This window comes from Durio zibethinus, chromosome 19 (assembly GCF_047325235.1).
Source record: "Durio zibethinus cultivar Kanyao isolate XHJ-2024 chromosome 19, ASM4732523v1, whole genome shotgun sequence".
In the NCBI taxonomy this organism is placed as follows: domain Eukaryota; kingdom Viridiplantae; phylum Streptophyta; class Magnoliopsida; order Malvales; family Malvaceae; genus Durio; species Durio zibethinus.
Window position 1 is genome coordinate 24,299,447 of NC_143180.1, and position 22,333 is coordinate 24,321,779.

Sequence of the window (22,333 nt, forward strand, 5' to 3'; positions counted from 1 at the left end):
CAATAATTAAATGATGGTAAGCTGTAATATCATGTCAAGTTGGATGATCAATTTATCCAACTAAGTGTGGAATATAAAACAATAGGCTTGTGATTATCATTTTTATTTGTACTTATAATTTCATGAAAAAAAAAAATTAATACATAGATAAGTTTGGACTACCTTATTCAATGTCAATTTTGTTCTAGATTTAGAGTCGAATATCATAGGAAACAAACAAAGAAAAACTTACAATGGTAGACTTTTTAGTACAAGAGAAAGAATAATCTTCTTAAAAATTCCTAATTATTAAATAATTTACAATTTTACACAAGTCATTGTGCTTGATCTAATCATGTTTAATTTTCGTTATTGGCTATAACAAGATTCCCCTTCCACTTTATCCATTGGTTGTATTTAAGAATTTAAGAACTATGGCCATGCAAAATGCAAAATTTTCTCAAGAAATCATAATAAAGAAGAGTTGAAGATGTCACCCATGGCGGAAAAATTGAAACATTAAATTTCTAAGTTACGAATGATTTGGCACACATTCCAGTAAACAAACCTATTCTTTTGACCAAAATAAAGCAAGTATTATGTCCTGTTTGACAGTGACAGAAATAGAAAAACCTGGAGAAACTGGAGGCTTTAACTTGACAAGGCTCGTATTAGTCTCGGTTATTACTGTTGTGAGAAGCTTTCATTAACTGAATCAAATTTATATATTCGCACTGTATTAAATATAAATTTTTATTAATAATTTAAATATATAAGTTGATGAATTAACATGATTTTAAATCAAATCGAAACGTCATGGTTTTAGAACTATTTTGCCAACAGTGTCTCATTCTCAATAATTTAGTAGGAGAGTTCATGAAAGCCAACTAAGATTCTAAAAGATAATGCTTTCCTTGAAGGGATATCATTTTTTTATTTAATTTGCTTCTTTTTGAAGAGAAGTAGTCAAATTGAACTGTATTTTCATTATTATAAATCTGGAGTCTTCACCAAATCATAAATATTTGATTAATTAGGCTGCTCCAATGTGGACCATGGCTTTGAAATTTTGCTACCAACAACACTGCCCTTCTTGACAAATTCATGTGAAACACATCAAGTCGTTGGGGAGAGATATTTTCAAAGAAAAACGCGTTCTACACTTTTTCTGGAATAAATTATCAGTCTAAAACCAGTGTTTCAGTTTTAATTTATATTTGTTTCTGATAACTTTTACAACGTAAAATTTGCCATGCATATTTGAAGAGTCTACGTGTTAGGTAACCTGCCGATAGTATTTTTGAGAAAATCTCTATATAAAGTAATGGTTTGCCACAGTTTGTTTCCAAGCCATAACACATTTCAATTCTATACTGTTCTATTTCTAAATTTCTAATACTAATATGACTTCCGCTTCTTCTTTTTTGAAGTTTTCTCTCACTTTGCTTCTCCTTTTGCTTGTCTTGGGAAGCACCAATGCTCAACTTTCAACAAATTTTTACTCCAAATCATGCCCAAACTTGTTTTCCGCTGTGAAATCCACTGTTCATTCTGCTATAATGGAAGAGCTCCGGATGGGTGCCTCTCTGCTTCGATTGTTCTTCCATGACTGCTTTGTTAATGTAAATTCTTCTTCTCCATTTCTTCCATCATGAAATTTACATATTACTTCGAAAATCATATGCATGTTCACGACCTAATTTCATTTTTAACGTTACTCTTCAAGCAAAAACATCGTGCACCAATCATTGAGCCAACTGCTTGGAAGCATGGCCTAATTTCTTTACGTGACAGTTTTTACATAAATAAAATTTTGCCACAATTTTGCATAGAAACTAGATAAAAAAAAAAAGTCAAATACTATATCTTTTATGGATAACAGCTCTTATGTCACAAGATTTTTACCAGGATTTTTTTTAAATAATGTTTTAGGATCATGGCCTCATTGTTTGACCAATGTCAAAAAGGACAAAAAAAAAAAAAAAACGGTTGGTTGGGATTTAAAAGTAAATAACTTTTCAAAGGAAACTGACCAAATTGGCATCTATCTCTATGTTACATCTAAACTCTAAAGGCTTGACTTACTAACCTTAGTAATGTTTTTTCATGGTGTTAATTTAATGTTCCTGATAGGGATGTGATGGATCATTGCTACTCGACGACACATCTTCCTTCACAGGAGAAAAAAACGCAGCCCCAAATCGTAACTCTGCTCGCGGATTCAATGTGGTTGACAACATCAAGTCTGCAGTTGAGAAAGTTTGCCCTGGTGTAGTTTCATGTGCTGATATCTTGGCTATTGCTGCTAGAGACTCTGTTGAAATTGTAAGAGTCCTAAATTTTTTTCAAGCATCTCGGTAAAAATTTTAATTAAGCATGTAATTGAGAGAATACCCTTTCTTGGTTTGTAGCTGGGAGGCCCCTACTGGGATGTGAAACTTGGAAGGAGAGATGCCAGGACTGCAAGCCAGGCAGCTGCTAATAACAGCATTCCTCCCCCAACTTCTAACCTGAACCGACTCATCTCCAGGTTCAATGCTCTTGGACTTTCCACCAGGGACTTGGTTGCTTTATCTGGTTTGTCCTCTCTCATCTGTCATTTAAAAAAGAAAATCAATTTTGACTATTATAACTAGAATATATATTTGGCTAATACCCATATGCTGGACTCTTAATTTTAGTTATAAAAAAATTAATCATGATAATGTCAAATATAAAAAAAATTATAGAGACATTTAATACAACATCAGTGACTCGCTTGTCGTCACGTCATTGAAACATTGTACTAATTTTGGTATTGTGAAATTCAGGGTCACATACAATTGGACAAACAAGGTGCGCATCATTCAGGGCCCGCATATACAATGAGAGCAACATTGACAGCTCCTTTGCTCAAACAAGCCAGAAAAACTGCCCAAGAACATCTGGCTCAGGGGACAACAATTTGGCACCACTTGATATCCAGACTCCAACATTTTTTGACAACAACTACTTCAAGAACCTAATAAACAGGAGAGGACTCCTCCACTCTGATCAAGAGCTGTTCAATGGTGGCTCCACGGATTCCATTGTTCGAGGTTACAGCAACAACCCAAGTTCCTTCAGTTCTGATTTTGCTACTGCCATGATCAAGATGGGAGACATTAGTCCCCTCACTGGATCAAGGGGAGAGATCAGGGAGAACTGCAGGAGGGTGAATTAATTGATGAGTTGATGGATGCTTTGTCTTTGGAATAAAAACAAATAGTGATGGAAATTTTGCTTCTCAAGTGGTTGTATCAATTTACATTATTCATTAGGCTTGTGTGCGTTCTTTTATGTTTTCCAAATTGTTCAATGGCTTAGGTCCTGCGGCTGAGACTGTGATCAAAAAGTGACCTTGGTTAGAATAAAAAGTATTTTGAGTATTAATATAAAGAAAATTTCTCTTTTGCGTTAGGCCCTGTTATTATTATTATTATTTTTTCTCCTTTTAATTTTTGAATGCTGGTGAGATCATTGTGAGATCGTATGCAAGTTACAAGCTACGAAAGCAAAACCATGCCCGGCATACGAGCTTGAGTTGATTCGAGCTGATTTTGTATAAAATTAATTTCAAGCCTACCTAACTGGAAATGTTTTTTATTAATAAAGACCATTTTTATTTAAATTTAATTTAAAAATAGATTTAAAATATTATAATATTATAAAAATGATTTTTAATATTTTAATATTATCTTAAATAGTAATGGGCCTAAACAAATTTAATGGCTAAGTCTTGTTGGATACTTGGGCAAACTTTTAAAATTGTCAAAGCAACCTGATAAAGTCCAAAGCAGCAAATGAACACATTTTATGTAATTAGGGGACCATCTCAAATTGGATTAAGCCAGAATGGACCAAGCCAGGGTTTTTGATTCTTAATTTATTTGCACTTGGTAAATATTTCACAGGGCCTCGCCATTTTAGGCCAGAAGCCCACTGAACTAGGACGACAGCATTAGTAGCACAAGCTGTTAGCCCATACTACTGTGTTTATCCCTTCTTTTTTCTTTGATTGATGTTTTGTTCATGCCATATTTTTGTATAGCATTTCACCCCATTTTTACTTTTGAGATGAGATGTTAAGCAACTAATTAGATTAATACAGTTTTTTGTAGTTTTTCCTCGATCAAAAAATAAAAAAATATTTGTACCCTTTGAGCTCAATAAATTAGTAACAAAACTACTTTTTCTCGAATCCACGACTTTAAAAACTTTGATCAATTTGCATGCTATTTGAATTAATATTTAATTGACATAAATGTGACTTAATTGAATATAAATCAACAAGTTTACAATAATAATTAATTGGACATGGGTCAAACTCCAATAGGAAATGGTATCTTGCTTTGAAGAAAGTAGAAAAGTGATGGAGTGAAAGAGAAAAAGAAGAGACCATGATAATGATAGAAAGAGAATATTATACCGATGCCTCTTGGTTTGAGTGGCAAGAAATTCGGTTTCTCTTTAAATAAGATTTTAATTTTAAGTTTTGTGAACGAAAAAAATAAGTTTGAAAAAATTTATTTTTTTTATGAAGTTCGACTCCGGCTTAATCATGATTCAAAGTGATTACTGAACATCAAAAGATTCAATATATATATATATATATATATATATATATATATTATAGGTCATGTTGTTGACATTCAAATATTGATGTTGCGTAGTGAGGGACATAGCACACTAGATTTTGCTTCACAAATCACAACAATATAAAAAATTCAGCTTTGACAATTAGAGCCTTAAAAAATTGATGGTTTAGATCACATATTTTATGAAGGATTAACATTTTTCTTGGTTGACTTAATTATTTTTTTGTTGATTTTTTTTTAATTAATCAGGCTTATGTTTTTTATTATATAACAAGCTAAAATGTCAGATGATACCGTAGAAAAATTTGAGTAATTGGGATTACTTAATTTAACAAGAAAACTTATCAAGAACTTCCGCAGGTGATCAGTATATAAATATTATTGTAAAACAACATCTAACATCTAAGAGAAAAGTTGTTACAATTTTTATTTGGTAGCTGACAGCTTAATCTACCAGAAGCTGCCAGTCCAATATTAATGCCAATATCAGTCAGAAACTCTTATATATTTCTTTCTTGCTTGCTTTCTGATCATACAAGAATTTTCTGTAATAATCTAAGCTTAAGAGTCTTCAGACATCATTCCCTAAGAACATCCCAAATATATGTGTAACAGCTGTCTCTGTCCTAAGTTGCAAAGATTCCTCTTGTCATTATCTTATATAATTACACCATTTTTAATGTAATTTTTAGAGTATTAATCCCTAAAAAATCTCAACGTTTATCCTTTTAGAGAGATTTCAAGGCAAACATACTTAAGACATTGGTCATTGGGTAAGATCAGCCTAGGATGCTGTTGTTCACACATCTTTTTCACCATCATCTTCAAGTTGCCTTGGAGCTGAGCTATGTGCTCCTCCTACTCTACTAATTTGCCTCCAATTTTGACCAAATCTCTCTCCAGCATAGCTAATAACAATTTTTTTTTTCTTTTTCAATGACTTGGAAAAATAATCCATTTTAGCCTTTTTGCTCATCTAACCAAACTCCTAACTAAATTGACTAAGAAGAAATATTGAACGGTTTGACTGGTTATAGTGATCACTCATTTAATTTGTGAGGATGCAAAGTCCCTCATAATATATGCTAAATTTCCATAGTTTAATTTAAACAGTTACGAAATGTGTAAATTGACATATGAACATTTGATTCAGTGGTAAATGTAAGTATTCGTTTTTCAAGAGTAAGTTGTAAGTTCGGATTCTCAAAATAAAACCTAACATGGTTTCTTAGCTTGGCTTATTACTCTCAACAACTAATCTTGCCTCTCTTTTTTTATCTTGGAATGCCACACTATTAATGATCACAAATCACAATATATACAACTCCTCTCCGTTTCTAAACAGTTTCCAACCATCCTTTATTGAATAGAGACCAAAGATATTGTGGAACTTGGGGAGCAGATGGTGAAAGGAAGAGTATAGAAATGTAGAATATCCTTTTGATTATCTTTTACTTATGGGTGAAATATTGTTAAACAAAAAATTTAAAAGGAGTTACATAGGGACAAGGTGAGATGCCATCATTTCAAGCAACCGTGACATTAGACCAAATCCCATCACATCCCTTGGGATTATAGAGACTCAACAATAGGAGATCTACATATAAATATATATATATATATAATTCCATCGAATGTAACACACAATAAATACTACATACGTATATAGGTATCAATTTATGTATCCATATACATTCATTTATGCTTATGTGCATCGATGAAGATATATATAGTTATTTGTACTAAATTGAAGTGATAATGGTGAGATTAGATGTGAATCGAGAGAATATGAATTTAAATCGTAATATTTTTTCTTTTTCTTTGTATAAAAGAAGGTCCCCCATAGATAGCTTGCTTGCTTAAACAATTGAAGTTCCTAAATCCTTCTTCCTTCAGGCTGAAATCCACACGCCAAGGAAACCCATGATTGAGCAATATAATCTTAGCTAGCTGGCACCATCATTGACTATCCAACAAAGACACAGTTATATGTACATCAACTACACCATATATTGTAGCTTTCATAAGGACCAAGATTTGCTTACTTTTCACTAAATACCAGCTGCTTTCAATTTCTTCATAAGATTATCTGCTTGCAACATTATTCAAGTCTCCAAAATATTTTCTCAACTTTTACCCAAACCTTGAGAAGTGCCAACCAATAATTGAACCTAATTCATCAGTGAGTTAATGGGGTTAGCATCCTAGCTAGATTCTTGCTAGGTCCTATACGGTGGAGCTTGAAGAGAAATTCATATGTTAAAATTTGCAATTTAGTTAGAAGCTTAAGCATATGCATCCATAGTGTTGTCAAACGGAATTAATGAAACTTGTTTTCTTATTCCTTGTAAAATCTATGAAATTTTTGGGTGGAAAATTAAAAAAAGACCACAAAGGAGGGTTCTCAGTCTAGCATTTGAATCCAAGCTACAATAATATACTATAAGTTACTATTAATCACGTGATTTGTTGATAAAATGCTGAACTCTTAGTTTTAATAATTAAAGTTCAATCCCAAACAACTTTGAGTATAAAAAAAAGTTACACAAAAATAATATACTAAGGTTGCTAGATCAACATTAAGAAGGTTGAAAAAGGCCAAACCTACAAAAATCTTTGTACAACCAAGAATTAACATAGGCAAAAAAAAGTGAAATATCTTTAGCATTGGAACATAATGAACACTAGTACCGAGACATTAAATTAACAAAAATTTAGAAGTTATAAATATATGTTTGTACCGATCATCTATTACAAACCAAAATGAAGAGAGGCAAAAGGAGTTAATAAATGAGAAAACAGAGTTTATTTGCATGCTTTCAATGATCCATACACAAAAAATAATAATTCTTAGAAGTTTCTAACCTACTCGGGATGATCACAACAATACCTTTTGTCTACCCTAACATCATGTATCAGATCCTTCAATGACACAGAATAGCATGTGCTCACAGTCTTTGCTTCGCGTGCAATGAATTCACACTTGTTTCTTTCCCCAACACACAATCAAAAATTCAAATAGGATCTGCCAATTTTACTTAACAAAATATGCATTTTCAATTCTCTTTTCAATGCCACTTAGTTTACTTCTAGGGTTTGATATCTCATTTCACTAACATTTCTACTTCACCAAAGAAAGAAATTAAAATAGAAGCTTAAGAAAACTTATGCATTTGGTTTAATAGTAGATGCATGCATTTTATTATATTAAAAATCTAGTTTCGAATCCCCTAAATACAATAAATTTTTTTTTAAAGAGAAGCTTAATACATAGATGTATAATTGACATGCATGTCACTATGGAAAAAAGAAATTAATTCATGTGGCCATAGAATATTCTCCCTGCCCCATATGGTAGTGACCATATTATTCATTAAGGAAAACAATAAAGAGAAGTGGCAAACAAGAAATTGTATATGATAAGAAAACAATGTAGAGGAAAGAAACGCATCAACCAATTAACAATTATAGGTAAAGGCATATATGGACTAAATAAAACAAAGCAATGAAAAAAAAAATACTCATCTTCTCTTTTTATTCCATTTTGCTTCATGATAGAGAAAAATAAATGGGATATTTTGATATCAGTCTAGCTAGGAAATTAATAATTTTATCCAAAGTAGGAAACATTTTCATTTGAACTGGTGCTGTAGTTGGTGTACATGGAAGAAGTAGAAGTAATAGGAAAAGGAGGTGGTGGTGGTGGATGTGTTGGGGCTGGTGGTGGTGTAGCAACAGAAATGGCCCCAGAAGAGAGCAGGGCTACATGGGAAGAGGGCATAAGGTTAGCTTCCCTATACTTGTAGTTTAGTAACTCAGCCCTTACTGCATTTAGTTCAGCTTGTAAAGATTGAACTTGCTGTTGCAAAGCTGAAATTGCACCCATGCACCCGTAAACAGGATCTCTTAGCCTCACATTAGCCTCATAAACAAGACTATTCGCTGCGTCAGCTCTTCGGCTTTCCGGTACTTCCTGAATTACACCATGAAAGGCATCATTAGAACAAACCAAAGAAAAAGAAAAAAAAACAAAAAACAAAAAGGGACTAACTAAAATTAGTGTCGTCCCAAGACATCTAATAATATTCAATAACTGTGTTATGTTGACTGAGCTCTTAGTTTCCGTAATCAAGATTTACTGTAAACAAGATTTAATCCCGATAGCCTTTTATATACATATAAATATAAGTATATTGACAAAAATTTGGTTTTTAATTACCATAAGCATCTTTGAGACATTGCTGGCACCGAAGACTTTGTGAACAGAAGCAAACTTTTGGGGTTCATGGGGGGAGAAATAAGGAGAAAAAGGGCATTCTTGAGCACACCTACGCCTTAAGAGTTTGCAGGCTGCACAAGGAGTAATAGTATTTAGGGTTCCCGGAGGACCCAACATGTGTCTTCTTCCCATCTGATGATGAGATGAAACATCTGCTTCTCTCTTGATCTTCTTGCCTATCTCATCAAATCTCTCCCTATATATAACACCAAGAAAAAAACTAAAAAAAAAGGAGTAATTACTTTATATTTATACCAACAGATTAATTTAATTATATAAATGAATCTTGTTATAGGAAGCAATTAGGCCACTAAGTGTACATTCTCAATTAGTCATCATAAAAGATAATTTGATTTCTACTTCTTACCTTTCTCTGGACATTCAGGCATGCTCTCAAGTATATATGGAGAACAATTTTCTCAGGCTGAGGGAAAGAGAGAGTGGAAATGAAAGGAAAAAAAGGACGAAAAAGAAAATGAGAGAAGGGAGGAAAGAGTGCTTAAAAGGCAAGATATACAAAGGGTGTGTCCGGTATTTATAAATAAAATGGGATAGACAAAAAAGAGGCAATATTATTGAGTTAAGAATAGAAACAATAGTTTCTACTCCTTGTTAAAGTTGATGTACGTACGAGGATTCCTGGAATTATAATTTGCTGATGACAGCAAAAGGAATACCAGATATCGTACTTTGAAAGAACTCTTCAAATTCAATGGAGGCTGATATGGGGAGATAGAGAGAGAGAGAGAGAGAAATTGAAGAGCTGATGCTGTCATTTGCAGTATAAATGACAGCTCTATCACTGCTTGCTCACGTGCGACTCCTTAAATGTGTTAAGACTTTTGGAAAATCAAACTATTCAAATTGGCTTTGCCCCATGTGGTCGTTGCTTGCTTCTTCCTCAGGAGAGACCCAAATCAAGCTAGTCACTTTTATTTTATCAACTATAATAAAAAACCCTTTTTCTTTTTTTTTTCTTTAAATATCACTACCTACAATCTTTGATGCATGAATTTGGGGAAGAGCTAGAAGAGTTTTTTAAGTAAAGTTTGAGAAATTTCCTATTAAAAGTCATTGAGTAAAATTTTAAATTTAAAATCCATAATGATAGATTAAAATATTACATTATATAAATCAAATATATAAAATTTAATAACTTTTTATATTATATTTAGATATATATTTTTGTTAAATATTTTGATAAAGTTTTTATCATTTAATAAGTATTTATCAAATTTTGACTATATATAATATTTTTAATAGTATTTATCAAATTTTCATATCAAATTCTATCCATTTATAAGTTTTAGATTTTCAAAATAACTTTCTGTGCAATCATTTTTAATAAAAATTTTCATGATTTTTATTTTAAAACTCTATCTAAGTCTTGTCCCAAAATTTGAACATTACCTTGCAATATGTAAGTACCATTTTGCATATATGCTTTTGAAGTAAAGAATATTATTTTTAATAATATGAAACAATTTATTTGAACTAATTTTGATATAGTGATTAGGTTTATATTCCTGGAGAGAGGGTTTAGAAATGAACCTCGATCTTTTTTTTTATATATAATTTAAGCCAAATAAAATTTTCTTTTGTTACAATTACGTTAAAAATTAATTTTTAATCACTAAAATAAAAGGTGACATCTGGGATTTAAATCCTAATATTTATAATCATATCTTCTATCTTTTGCTACAACCTTATGTAAATAAATAAAAGTTTCAGCACTTTACTAACTGATTACATAATTATTAAAATGTATTCATGAGATAAAAAGGTTAGTCCACAACCCTAATTAATTAAGGAGGATCATGCATCTAGATGGTCCTAATTACAATTAGAAAAACCTTTTTTTTTTGCATGTTGTGTTAACAATATTGCAACTAAAACAAGCTATATATCAAAGGTTAGGTTATGAAAGTCGAATATATATTTGGATGAGCATAGAAATATAGTTTCTTAAGGGCAGGCATATTAGTTTCTTGTCAATATCAAGAACCCATCTCTAAAAAGACCAAATCCGGGATCTAGTTCCGAAAATGAAATTTTTATTATTATCAGAATTGCCGTGTACTACCCGCAATTTGTTCTTTCAACATGGCCAAGAGACCTTATATTTCAGACATTGTGACAATGAGTGTAGCCTCATTTTGAAGATTTTAATTAATTAATTAAATTATGCTAAGCTAGCTAAATAGCATCAATGAACCTTTAATTCAGTAACATTAGAGTTGGTTTTAGAACTGAAAATCTCGAATTCGGAAAAAAAAAAAAAAACTATCTAGATAACATGAAACATATATCATGTATGTAAAAAAAAAAAAAAAATCAAAAGTTTGAGGTGTTAATAAGAGTTTGAACTCTAAATTAACTACTACATATAGTTTTAGAAAAAAAATGTAATATTATATTTTGAAAAATTCAACCTAAAACTTAAACTGATTATCAAAATTAGTTCTCTTCATGAATCACTATGCTGTCAATTGATGCTCATAGAAAAAGAAAATTACACTAGACTGTCAATTGATGTTCATAGAAAAAGATTGAACAACCTCAAGATTATAGATCTTTTGTAGATAGCAAAACATGGTTTCATGAGGAGATTGATCACATGCTCATATATAGAAAGACAGCCCACCTACATTTTCACAAATGGAAAGCATTACAATTCAAGAATTTTACTTCCCCCCTCCCCTTCTTTTTAACCTCAATACTATACATAAAAAAGGGATGCAATTTTTCACAAAGATAATTTCACTTATGATACTTTAACTTTGGAAAAATATATATATCGGTATGTAAAGAATTAAAATATATAATTTGCACCACAAAATTTTAAATTATGTATTATTTTAATTCAAATTCTAATGCTATTAACTGAACTTACCTATATAGTATCTAATTAGTATAATTTTGTTTTATATATGTTATTTATTAAATAAAAGTATTAAATATTTTGAAAAAACTTCATGTGAATGTTGCGTGACAAATAAAAATTGATTGATTTTAGATAAATTTTACGGTAAATTTTACGGTTTAGATAAAAAAAATCTATATTTTTTTTATTTATATTGAAAAAAATACGTTAATGGTATATGTGGTGAATATATAGTTTGATAATATTTGTCAAATGGCAAATATATAAGCTGATATGATTAAAGGGTTTAAAGTTTGAGTTAATATATACATAATTTGAAAGTTCAAATGCAAATCGTTCATTTTAATTCTTTTGATACCAATTTTTACATGTTCTCAAAGTTCAGATACAAAAAAATATAATTAACTCTTTTTCACATTAATTTTACTTTCAAATTTATTCATGTGACAATGTATTCTTTCTTTAATAATTTTTTGATCTTATATCAAAATACATAATATATATAACAAATTAATTGACTTTTCATCCAAAGCTTAACAAGATAGAATGCTATTTGTTATATATCCTATTTATATTTTAAGATTTATTACGTGTGTATTTGGGTTAATTTTATATTAAATTTGTCCAATTACTTATTTTCATTAATTGGTTTAATTGTTTTTGTTTGATTCATTAATTTTTTATATGTGATGTAATACTTGATTATAATTATAATTTCTATTTGTATTTGTAACTTAAAAAAATAATATGAGGGTTAGATTTTAAGGAAATGTTAATTTTTATAGAGAATTGGAGAAATTGGGGTTTTGCTTGGCTGTAATTTATGAGAAATGTTATATCAAAGTAGGTGGAGAAAGGGAGGGGGGAAAGGGTATAATTAGGAGAGGCTATAAGATTAAACAAGGGATAAATTTGCTTAGATTTTAAGGAAAATGGCACCATCCATTCTTCTTTGACCTGTATTTTATGGCTTACAAATCGCCCCATTGTCCTCAAATCCCCAACCTAATTCTTTTTCTCTATATTTCCCTTTGAACTAAAATCCCAAAACTCACCCACTTTCACTATTTACAATTGTAAAAAGCACTGTCCTAGAGGAAAAAATTTAGATAAATTTTTTAGGTGAAGTTCGTACAGTTTTCAATTAAAAATAATTGAATAAAAATTAAAATAAAAAATCAAAATCGATAGATTAAAATGTCTTGTTAGATAAATTAAGCGTGCAAATTTTTAAAAAATTTAAAAAAATTTTGCTATATATTTTTAGATGACATTTTCAATAAAAATGTTGAGATAATTTTTATCGTTAAATAAATATCGATCAAATTTAAATTATAAGTAATATTTTTAATATTTTATTTTTGCATATTATTGATTTTCACATTAAACTCTATCAATCTATAGATTTAAATTTTTTTATTAAAATTTTTATTAAATCATTTTTAAAAAGGAGCTTCACAAATTTCATCTAAAAAATTTCATATAAATTTTCTCTCTAACCTTAAACCCTTAATAAACCCTAAAAAAAGAGCTCATCTTGGTGTTTCAAAAAAAAAAAAAAAAGAAGCTAGTCTTAATTATAGGATATCCAAGCTGATTTCACCTGTCATTTATTTTTCAACTTATATTATACCAAACAAACATTAATTGTTTCAAATCTCAAAATATAGGTCAAAATGCATGCATGCTAAATCTGGAAAAATTAAAATGTACAGGAACATGGGACCTAACTGTTGTTGTCATATCCACAAACTCTTTGAATATTTTTGGCCTAATTAGTTAGACAAAATCAGGGTTGTAAAAGCAGATGATGACTTGACTTTTACCTAGAAATACCTGCTGATTTAGATTAGTTTCTTTCTTTTTTCCATTCGTGGATGTTGTCCAGGGTTGAATCCAAATTAATTCGGCCACCAGATCAACTCATCTTTGCGGGACTAAATTAAGTCACCAAAGTTGAAGATAATTCATTCAAAATCTCTAAAGATTTGGTAAGAGATTTGTTTGACATATTTTGAAATTGATTATATATTATTTAATGAATAAAAAAAATTATTAGATAAAAATTTTTAAAAAATAAAAATTATTGATTGACAAATTAATAGTTTTATTTTCTCTTGTATGAATAATTTATTATTCGATGATGCTTCCGCTTAATAACTAATTGATTAAGGCTTTTGATTTAATAATTTTAAGTTTCGAGTCATACTTTTATTTATTAATTATTTAAAAGAAAAGAGCATTGTATGGATTTTTTCGACAAATCTCATTATATGTAAATTTGGTTTAATTGCATTTATTTTGCATATATTTAAGTTAAATAAACAGTAAATTAGGAACCTATAATAAATTAGTAAGAGGTTTATTCGTAATTACCTATTGCTTCAACTCAAATTATATTTAAGCAATTGTCAATTAGAGCCAACATATATTGATATCGTTCAGAATTTTTTAATTAAAAAAAATACTGAAAAAATCCTGTTAATAATATTTCTCATGAAAAAGAAATTGATCAGTTTTTTGTACTAAAATACTCATAGATTACATATATAATGTTAAATTTTTAATTAAAATATGCTTGCATATATTTTATTATAAAATTTTTAATTTTCACAAATTTTTAATAGAAATCCTGATTCCATAAGTGATTATATATTACCTTAATTTTTTGTATTTAAAATTATAAAAAATTAAAATCTAATCATTAATATTAAAATTTTAATAATTTATACCATATAATATACCAATTTTGAAAATAGTTTTTGAATTAAATAGCACAGCCCACCTTATCAATGATGAGCCCACGAGGCTCACATTTACTATTGTCCTTTTGATAACTAATTTTGGTGGGCCGAATTTGGATTGCAAAAATTTAAGGATAGAAGGTACAGCCTTTTTTACTCTGTTGAGTGTTGATGGAAGACAAGATGGCCTATTATTATTATTATTATTAATGATGGATTCAGAATTTTAAATTAGGGGAAGCTAAATTAAATAATAATTGCAATTTGAAAATTTTTATTTAACATATAATATGTTATTATTTTATCAAAAGTTATAAAAATTTTAAGTAAAATTTGAAATTCTATAATATAACCATAAATAAGATGCATACATAAAAAAATTCAAGTATTGAAATAAAAAAATATAATTACTTAACAAATAAATTTATTTTTTAATGAAAACTAAACTATAATATTAATACTTTTTACAAAATTAAAAAGTTGAGAATTGAATTTTATTTTGTCTTAAATATTACATAATTGAATAATTAAATAAATAAATTAATCAATAAATTAAAACGTAACTAAATAAATCCAATATAAAATTGAAACAAATCTATATATAATGAAACTTGAATCTAAAATATCAATGTTCTAAACATTTAAACATTTATGATCACAAAGAATAATTTTTTTAATATTTTTAGGAGAATAATTTTTAATTTTAAAAAATACTTATAAATTATATAAATTATATCAATAGGGCTTGGGGGACCATGGCCCCCTCTAGTCTCAATCAGGCTCCACCCCTTATTATTACTATTATTTTTTTTTTTTTGCAAAAATCACAGCCTCCATATATTTGATCCCATACCATCCAAGTTCTGCTGATTGTGGCAAACCATTGTTTTCACAAAATTAGTACACGAAATAAAATTCAACGTTATAGTTATGTAATTTGCTAATAAAATATAAAATTTTTAATTTCAATGATTAAGGTTTAATTGCCATTTACTTTAATTATAAAAAAAATCATTAAATTTATGAAATTTTAATATATATATATTTACATGTAATTAAATCAACAATATTGTAGGATAAAAACCATAGTGAAATTAAATTCTAATCCATGGGTATCTATTTATGGAGGAATATATGGTTTTGTTCAGAATGGCTTTAGAAATATCCTCTAGTAAGGGTGAAAAAGTTGATTACTTTTTTGAAAAATGCTAACAAGGGTTGGTCCGATATCATCTACCAAGCTGTTTACCGTAAATAAATATTCATATGGGTCTAGTATTTATTACTTCTATGCACTTTTGAGTTGTCCAACTATCCAATTATAAAACAAAATAACATTTACTCATACTTGTATATATACAAATTACTAAGCTCTTTTGAGAGCTCATGGATTTTTTTTTTTATTTGGAATTTAACTATAATTTGTTAATAAGTTTGTTTCTATAGTTATTTAGAGTTTCTCTTTTCTTATTCGGCAAGCATGAAATTAATTCCAGTTCACCTCTTATCTGCCAGGTAACAACCAAACCCTAGTATTAGTTTGCTGCTAACATCTTAGATTAGGTCCAAGGGGACCAACTCTCACTGACCTGACCAAAAGGGCTGAAAAAGAAACAAAGATATTGATGTCAAAGGATTATTCACCGTTCCTTTTTTGTGTGTTCGATTAATGCTCCCACATGGCTATTTAATGCCATTTGCCAAGAAAAAAAAAAATAAAAGCTTCACTTTTTTTAATGACCTACCCCCACACTCCCCTATATGCCTTTTTAATTTCAGAACTTCCTTCCAATCATATTCATGTGAACAGCCATGGGAGCTGAGAAAGGGGTCGGGGTAAATATTTTGTAAAGAAAAGGTTTCAGAAATACGTAAAAGGGTGGATTGAGAGTGAAGCCTATGAAAATAAGAAAAAGAAAAATTACTAAAAAGGATTAATATTTAATTTAGAATTAAATATTTTGATGAGTAGTTAATTCAAGATTAAATTTATAATTTATATAAATAAAGATTAAACGTTATTGACTTATAATAATATAAAATTTTTTTTAATGAAAAGTGGAATGTGAAAGATATGTGCCGTAATAACGCATTAAAAAGTTAAAAGTCAATTGATCTGGCACTTTAATGTTGATTTATCTTTTTTTTTTTTTTCAGTATTCAATAAAAAAGAACAAATATAGTAAAGAACAAATATAGTGATCATATACTTATAAAACCAATGAAAGAAAATTTATTAAAAAAATAAAACAAAAAATATAAAATCACTTAAAATTTTTTTGCTTTATCGTAAATCACACAGACAACATTTTGGTTTAGGGTTTGTTGTTAACCCTATTTTTTTTTTTTCTATTTCAATCATTGATCCTATTTCAATCATTGATTTTGGAGTTTTGTCCAAGAGTCTTTGTTGTTCAATCGTGGAGTTTACAAATTTAGAGAGTTATTTGCAATCGTATTGTGCTTTAGAAAAGAGAAGTTTGGAACGTTAGTTCTTGTTGTTTTTATTTTTAAATTTGTATGAGGTAAACAATATTTATGCCCTTTTTTTGTTCTATTATTTTGCATAGTTAGGCATTTTGTTGTTATATTGTTTGTCATTGGTTGAATTTGAGTTAATTCTTCATTTGAATATAATCTTTCTCATTTTATGTTTAGGATTGATAAGTATTATATTATACAATAAATAAATTATATAGTGACAAAATTAAATTTTCTTACTTCTGCAGTGTTTTGATTATTGTATTCTACAATTTTACTATGTTAGTGCATTTGTTGGTGATGGTTGTAATCTTAAGTATATAAATAAGATAATAGAAGACGTGACAATTGATTTTAATAAGATAAATTGCTTTGAGTTATTAAACATTTGTAATGAGGCTAGTTATATGAATATTTGTCAGATATTATATTTGAAACCTAAAAAAATACTAACTGATGGGCTAATAGTAGTAAATAATGATAGAAGTATTCTTGATATGATTAGGTATATGGTAGATTATGATGTAGTTGATGTGTATATATTACATGGCATAGATGAAGTTGTTTTAGTTTTGAGCTATTAACAGGGCCTGAAGAGGAAGATGTAGCTAAGATAGTAGGGAATGAAAGGATAAAATATCAAGATATAGCTGAAATGGTAGGGAATGAAATGATAAGAAATAAAGATTTAATTAAGGCAGCAAGGGTGAGAAATGAAAATGTAGATAAGGCGTCAAAGTAGGAAATAAAAATATATTTGAGGCAATAAATGTAGGAATGAATATGTATTTAGGGTAATAAGGGTAAGAAATGAAGATGCAGCTAGGGTAAAAGTTAGAGATACAAGTGATAGAAATAGTAGTAAAGAGGAAGATCTTACTTTATATAAATTCAATATTTGAGTGATAATGATGATGAAGAAATAGTTGTTGCTAGATCTAAACTAAAAGCTATGTTAGAAAAGGATAAAGGTAGGAAAAATGTAGTTGATGAAAGAGTACAAATTGGTGTATATATGTTGGCGATGGAGTTGGTAATAACAAAAAAATGGAACCAGATTCAACTTCACTAGTTAAAGGCAATATTGGTGATGTTGATAAGGGATATCATAGTGAGTACTGTGACTCTGATGAACATGGTGAGCTTGTTAGTGATAAAGTAGAAATAATTGACGATCCTACCAGGATGAAAAGTTTCTAGAGTATAATCCTAATGCAAAGACCCTTTATATTGAGTTAGTAATATTTTTTAAGAATTCAAAACAATTTAAACATGTTTCTCATTACATTTTATTAAGATAAATAGGGATATAATTTGGGCTAAAAATTACAATGGTTTTATTAAAGGTAAGTGTGCTACAAAATAATGTTTTTAAGTAATCTATGCAACTTATAATAGAAAATTGCAATAATTTCAAGTGAAAACTTACAATAACACTTATGAATGCAATAAGATTTTTAAAAACCTAATGATAAGTCAAGCTATTTTGGTTGGATTGTACACAAACAAATTTATGAAAAATCATTTTATTAAAAATACAAAAATATGAGAGTTAATTAGGAAAAAAATTGATATAAGGGTGAATATTAGCATGATAAAAATGGGTAAAAAAGGTGGTCAATAAAATGATTGGCAATTATAAGGATATGTATGAACTTTTGTGCGATTATGTTGATGTAAACAGGGAAACTGATAAATGTAGCATAGTAAATATGCAAGTTGATAACTTGTATTTCAAAGGTATTATATATGTTTCGAAGCACTTAAAAAAGGTTTGGATAATAGTTGTAAGCCTTTTTTTAAGACTAAATGGTTGTTGGTTGAAAAAGGTTGACAAATGGTGAGTTGCTATATGTTGTTAGTAAAGATGGAAATAATCAAATATTTCTAGTAGCATGGGTGTTGGTGGAAGTGAAATGCACAGTTTGTATAATTTCTTATAAATGATTTCTTAAGTTGTTGAAATCAAACATCACATTTTTGGAAAATAGAATGATTAGACAATCATGACAGATCAACAAAAAATAAATATTTAAATGTTGATTTAAATTAAATTATGTAATTAAATTATATACTCAATAGTAAAACTTATTATTAATTAGTTTTATATCACTTGTAGGGCTTTAACAATACAATTGTAAAGTTGCTTCCACATGCTAAGTATAATTTTGTGCTAGGCATGCATATGTGAATTGGGCTAAAAGTGGACATAAAGGTGAAGAGATGAAAAATGCTTTTTAGATAATTACTAAATCTCTAATAATCAAAGAATTTGAAGAAAATAAGAGAAAATTACAGGAAAATAATGATATTATAGCTGCTGACATAATAAAAGCCTCACCTCGACAATGGTGCAAAGTATTTTTTAACATAGATTCTAGATGTGAATTGGTTGACAACAACTTATATGAAGCATTCAATGAAATATTGTTAGATGTAAGAAAGAAATCAGTGATATCTTTATTTGAATACATAAGAAGGTATCTAATGGTAAGAATTAAAGGAAAAAAAAGAAAGTAATGTTTTAAGTAGAGTGGTGTGATTGGTCCTAATGGCATCAAAGTCATAAAAAAATGCATCTATAGTATCACAATATGTAGTTGCATTTAATGGTGATGGTGAATAAGAAATAGATTTGGATTTAGATAGGTTTATTGTCCAACTTGGTGAGAAGATATGTAGTTGTAGAATGTACCAACTTTTGGTATCCCATGTGTACATGCCATATGTGCAATTAGAGATCTAGGTGAAAATGTTGAAGAATTTATGTTTAGTCAATATTATAAGAAAGTTTATCTATAGACTTATAATAATGCTTTACAACCTATGCTTGGGAGAAAATATTGGACCAAATCTAGGACAAAAGAAAATGTTATACCCCCAAAGTTCAGAAAGATACCAAACAAGTCCAAAACCAATAAAAGAAAAGATCATGATGAGTTTAAGAAAAACAAGTCTAACAATATTAAATCTTTCAATGAAGGGCATGACAATGACATGTAAATTATGTCATCAACTAGGCCACAACAAAAGAGGCTATCTTGTGAGAAGTAAAGAGGTAATTGCATATTATTTTATTTGTATTTATTATTATAAACAGTGTACTATTGTTAAATTAGACTATTAAATGAACAAACCCTAAACCATCAACTTAACTTTTATTTTTCTTTCTATGATAGCAAGATTTTCATATGCTCAAATCTAGATACCAGAACATAGACCAAAGTGCATCAAGTATAGGAAATACTACTGTAGATCCTATTGAAGTTGCAAACGATCTAAGCAACCATGCTACTACTTGTGGTGCTCCTGCTTTTACTTTTATTTCTGCTTTTATGTTCAGATCTGGTTTGGTATAAGCATTTACTTCAACTAATATTTTTTTATTTTGCATCTGCATCTACAATTGCAACTTCAATTGCATCTACACATGCATCTGCACATATTTCAAATCTAATTTCAAATTCAATCAACATTAATGCTGTTATTGCCATTTAAAATGCAAAACTTAAGTCTAAAAGGCTAACAACATCTAATGCAAGATGTTTTGTAGGTGAGGATAAAAGATTTTATGGGATGATTTTTGGAAAAATAAGTTCCTTATTAAAGTCCAAATCTTCTATAACAACCATTAGGAAGAGAGCAATTTCAACAAATAAAATTAGAAGTTGTAAGATAAGAACACTCTAGGAGCTACAACTAGAAGCAAGACAAAAAACATGCAAGATTATAGATTATATACAAACTTAGAAATATGAAAACAAATCATAAATATGAGTGATGTTAGATTAAACGTATACATTTATGATTTTTTTTATAAAATATTAGCCATTCTAACTTGACAAATGTAATTAAATAGCCTGGATTGTCAAGTTGGAAAGTGATAGCAGTTGAAACAAACAGAGGTAAGAAGAATGTTTTGAGGATGTAACTGCTATATAAAAAAGTGATAGCTTTTAAAGAAAATAAGCGGAAAAAAAAAAAAGACTAACACTTCTATTGATTGTTGCTAGAATAATTTGGTTATTATGTTGTGCTAACTATTTTTATGTTATTGTTTTTAGAACAATTTCAATTCAGACTTCTATTAACTGAATGTTATGTGTAGTTTAATGATGATATAGCCATGTCGAATGTATTTCTATTTCTATCATATTGTTTCTATAAATACAACCATTTTCTATTTTTGTTTCTGTTTCTAATGCAACCATTTTCATTATTAGATTACTTTATTCATAACATATTGCAAATTGAACATATTTACTTATTTTCATTATCAAATTACTTTTAGTGTTTCAACTACTTTCTATTACTTCTATAAATCTAGCCATTTTCTGTTGCTTCTATCATTAAAAAAAACAAAAATTAATTACAAATTCACAGTTAATAAAATTTATTCAAATTCACAAAAAAAGTTGAAATTCATAGCTAATAACATTGATTCAATTAGCATTGGTATAATAGGAGTTTTAACTAACATTTACATCTCAACTATCATTCACATTTTTAACCCACTATCAAGCATACAAGTTAAGTTGCCTCTTTTTTTTGGCATTGAAAATAATTAAACAAAACAAAAACACAAAAATGAATGAGAAAAGTCAAATTCTTTTCCAGTTGCCATCTCTATCATGTTCACTATTGGCAATTTTACTACTTTCTTTCAATTTCAACCTCAATATACTAAGTTTTCTCTTCAATTGCGTATTTTTTTTAAGAAGATCAACTTTAACAACATTTTTCTTTAACTTTGATACTTCATATTTCAAACTTTGAACATGATAGTATAAAAAAATTTTCCCTTTTTTCAACTTCAAAATAAGGGTTTTGCTCTATTAGAAATTTTAGGATCATGTCATAAATGAAATTCATAAATAGTTTTCTATAATCACACACCAAAGTGATATTAGTAAATTAAGCCAAAAAATATATATTTTATTACAAATTATTTTGTTCATAAATTTATTGAATAATATAGGCATCCATAAAATCTTTTACCATGATTGCAATTTGTCCATGAAGTCCATCTAGTTACCTTTATATTACAATAACAGAAAATGGTTCTCTTTCAAAGTTCCCTTCTATATGCTAACTAGTTGAAATTAACTTTTAAGTGTTTATATCATGAGACCCTCTTTTAGAAACTTTGTAATTTTAATATTTTGAAGAACAAATTCAAAAAATCTTGACCCAAATCAGAGCATGACAAAAACCTCAAATTTTTACTAATATTGAATTTATAAACTCATATGTGAAGAAAACATTGTATTCAGATTTTACTTTAAACAAAAGTTTTTCAATTTTTTATGTCGGAAAAAAAAAAAGAAAAAAGAGTGGTGGCAGACTTGCA

The 22,333-nt window shown here is 28.6% G+C and overlaps 2 protein-coding genes across 3 annotated transcripts; one reads left to right on the forward strand and one right to left on the reverse strand.

Annotated features, from left to right (window-relative positions):
* Positions 1–1,326: 1,326 nt before the first annotated feature.
* Positions 1,327–3,421, forward strand: LOC111309670 (peroxidase P7-like). Its single transcript, XM_022908667.2, has 4 exons — positions 1,327–1,601; positions 2,113–2,304; positions 2,391–2,556; positions 2,790–3,421. The coding sequence occupies exons 1-4, from the start codon at positions 1,383–1,385 to the stop codon at positions 3,179–3,181; spliced, it is 969 nt and encodes a 322-aa protein (XP_022764402.2). The 5' UTR covers positions 1,327–1,382; the 3' UTR covers positions 3,182–3,421.
* A 4,593-nt stretch (positions 3,422–8,014) lies between these two features.
* LOC111309671 (LOB domain-containing protein 15-like) lies at positions 8,015–9,397 on the reverse strand. 2 transcript variants are annotated; one of them, XM_089748916.1, is made up of 3 exons: positions 9,242–9,397; positions 8,815–9,094; positions 8,015–8,568 (listed from the first exon to the last, which is right to left on the reverse strand). In XM_089748916.1, the coding sequence occupies exons 1-3, from the start codon at positions 9,253–9,255 to the stop codon at positions 8,206–8,208; spliced, it is 657 nt and encodes a 218-aa protein (XP_089605042.1). In that variant the 5' UTR covers positions 9,256–9,397; the 3' UTR covers positions 8,015–8,205. The 2 variants fall into 2 exon arrangements, with proteins under 2 accessions (XP_089605042.1, XP_022764403.2); XM_022908668.2 differs by having other exon boundaries at positions 8,017–8,568; positions 8,815–9,070; positions 9,242–9,391.
* Positions 9,398–22,333: the final 12,936 nt, after the last annotated feature.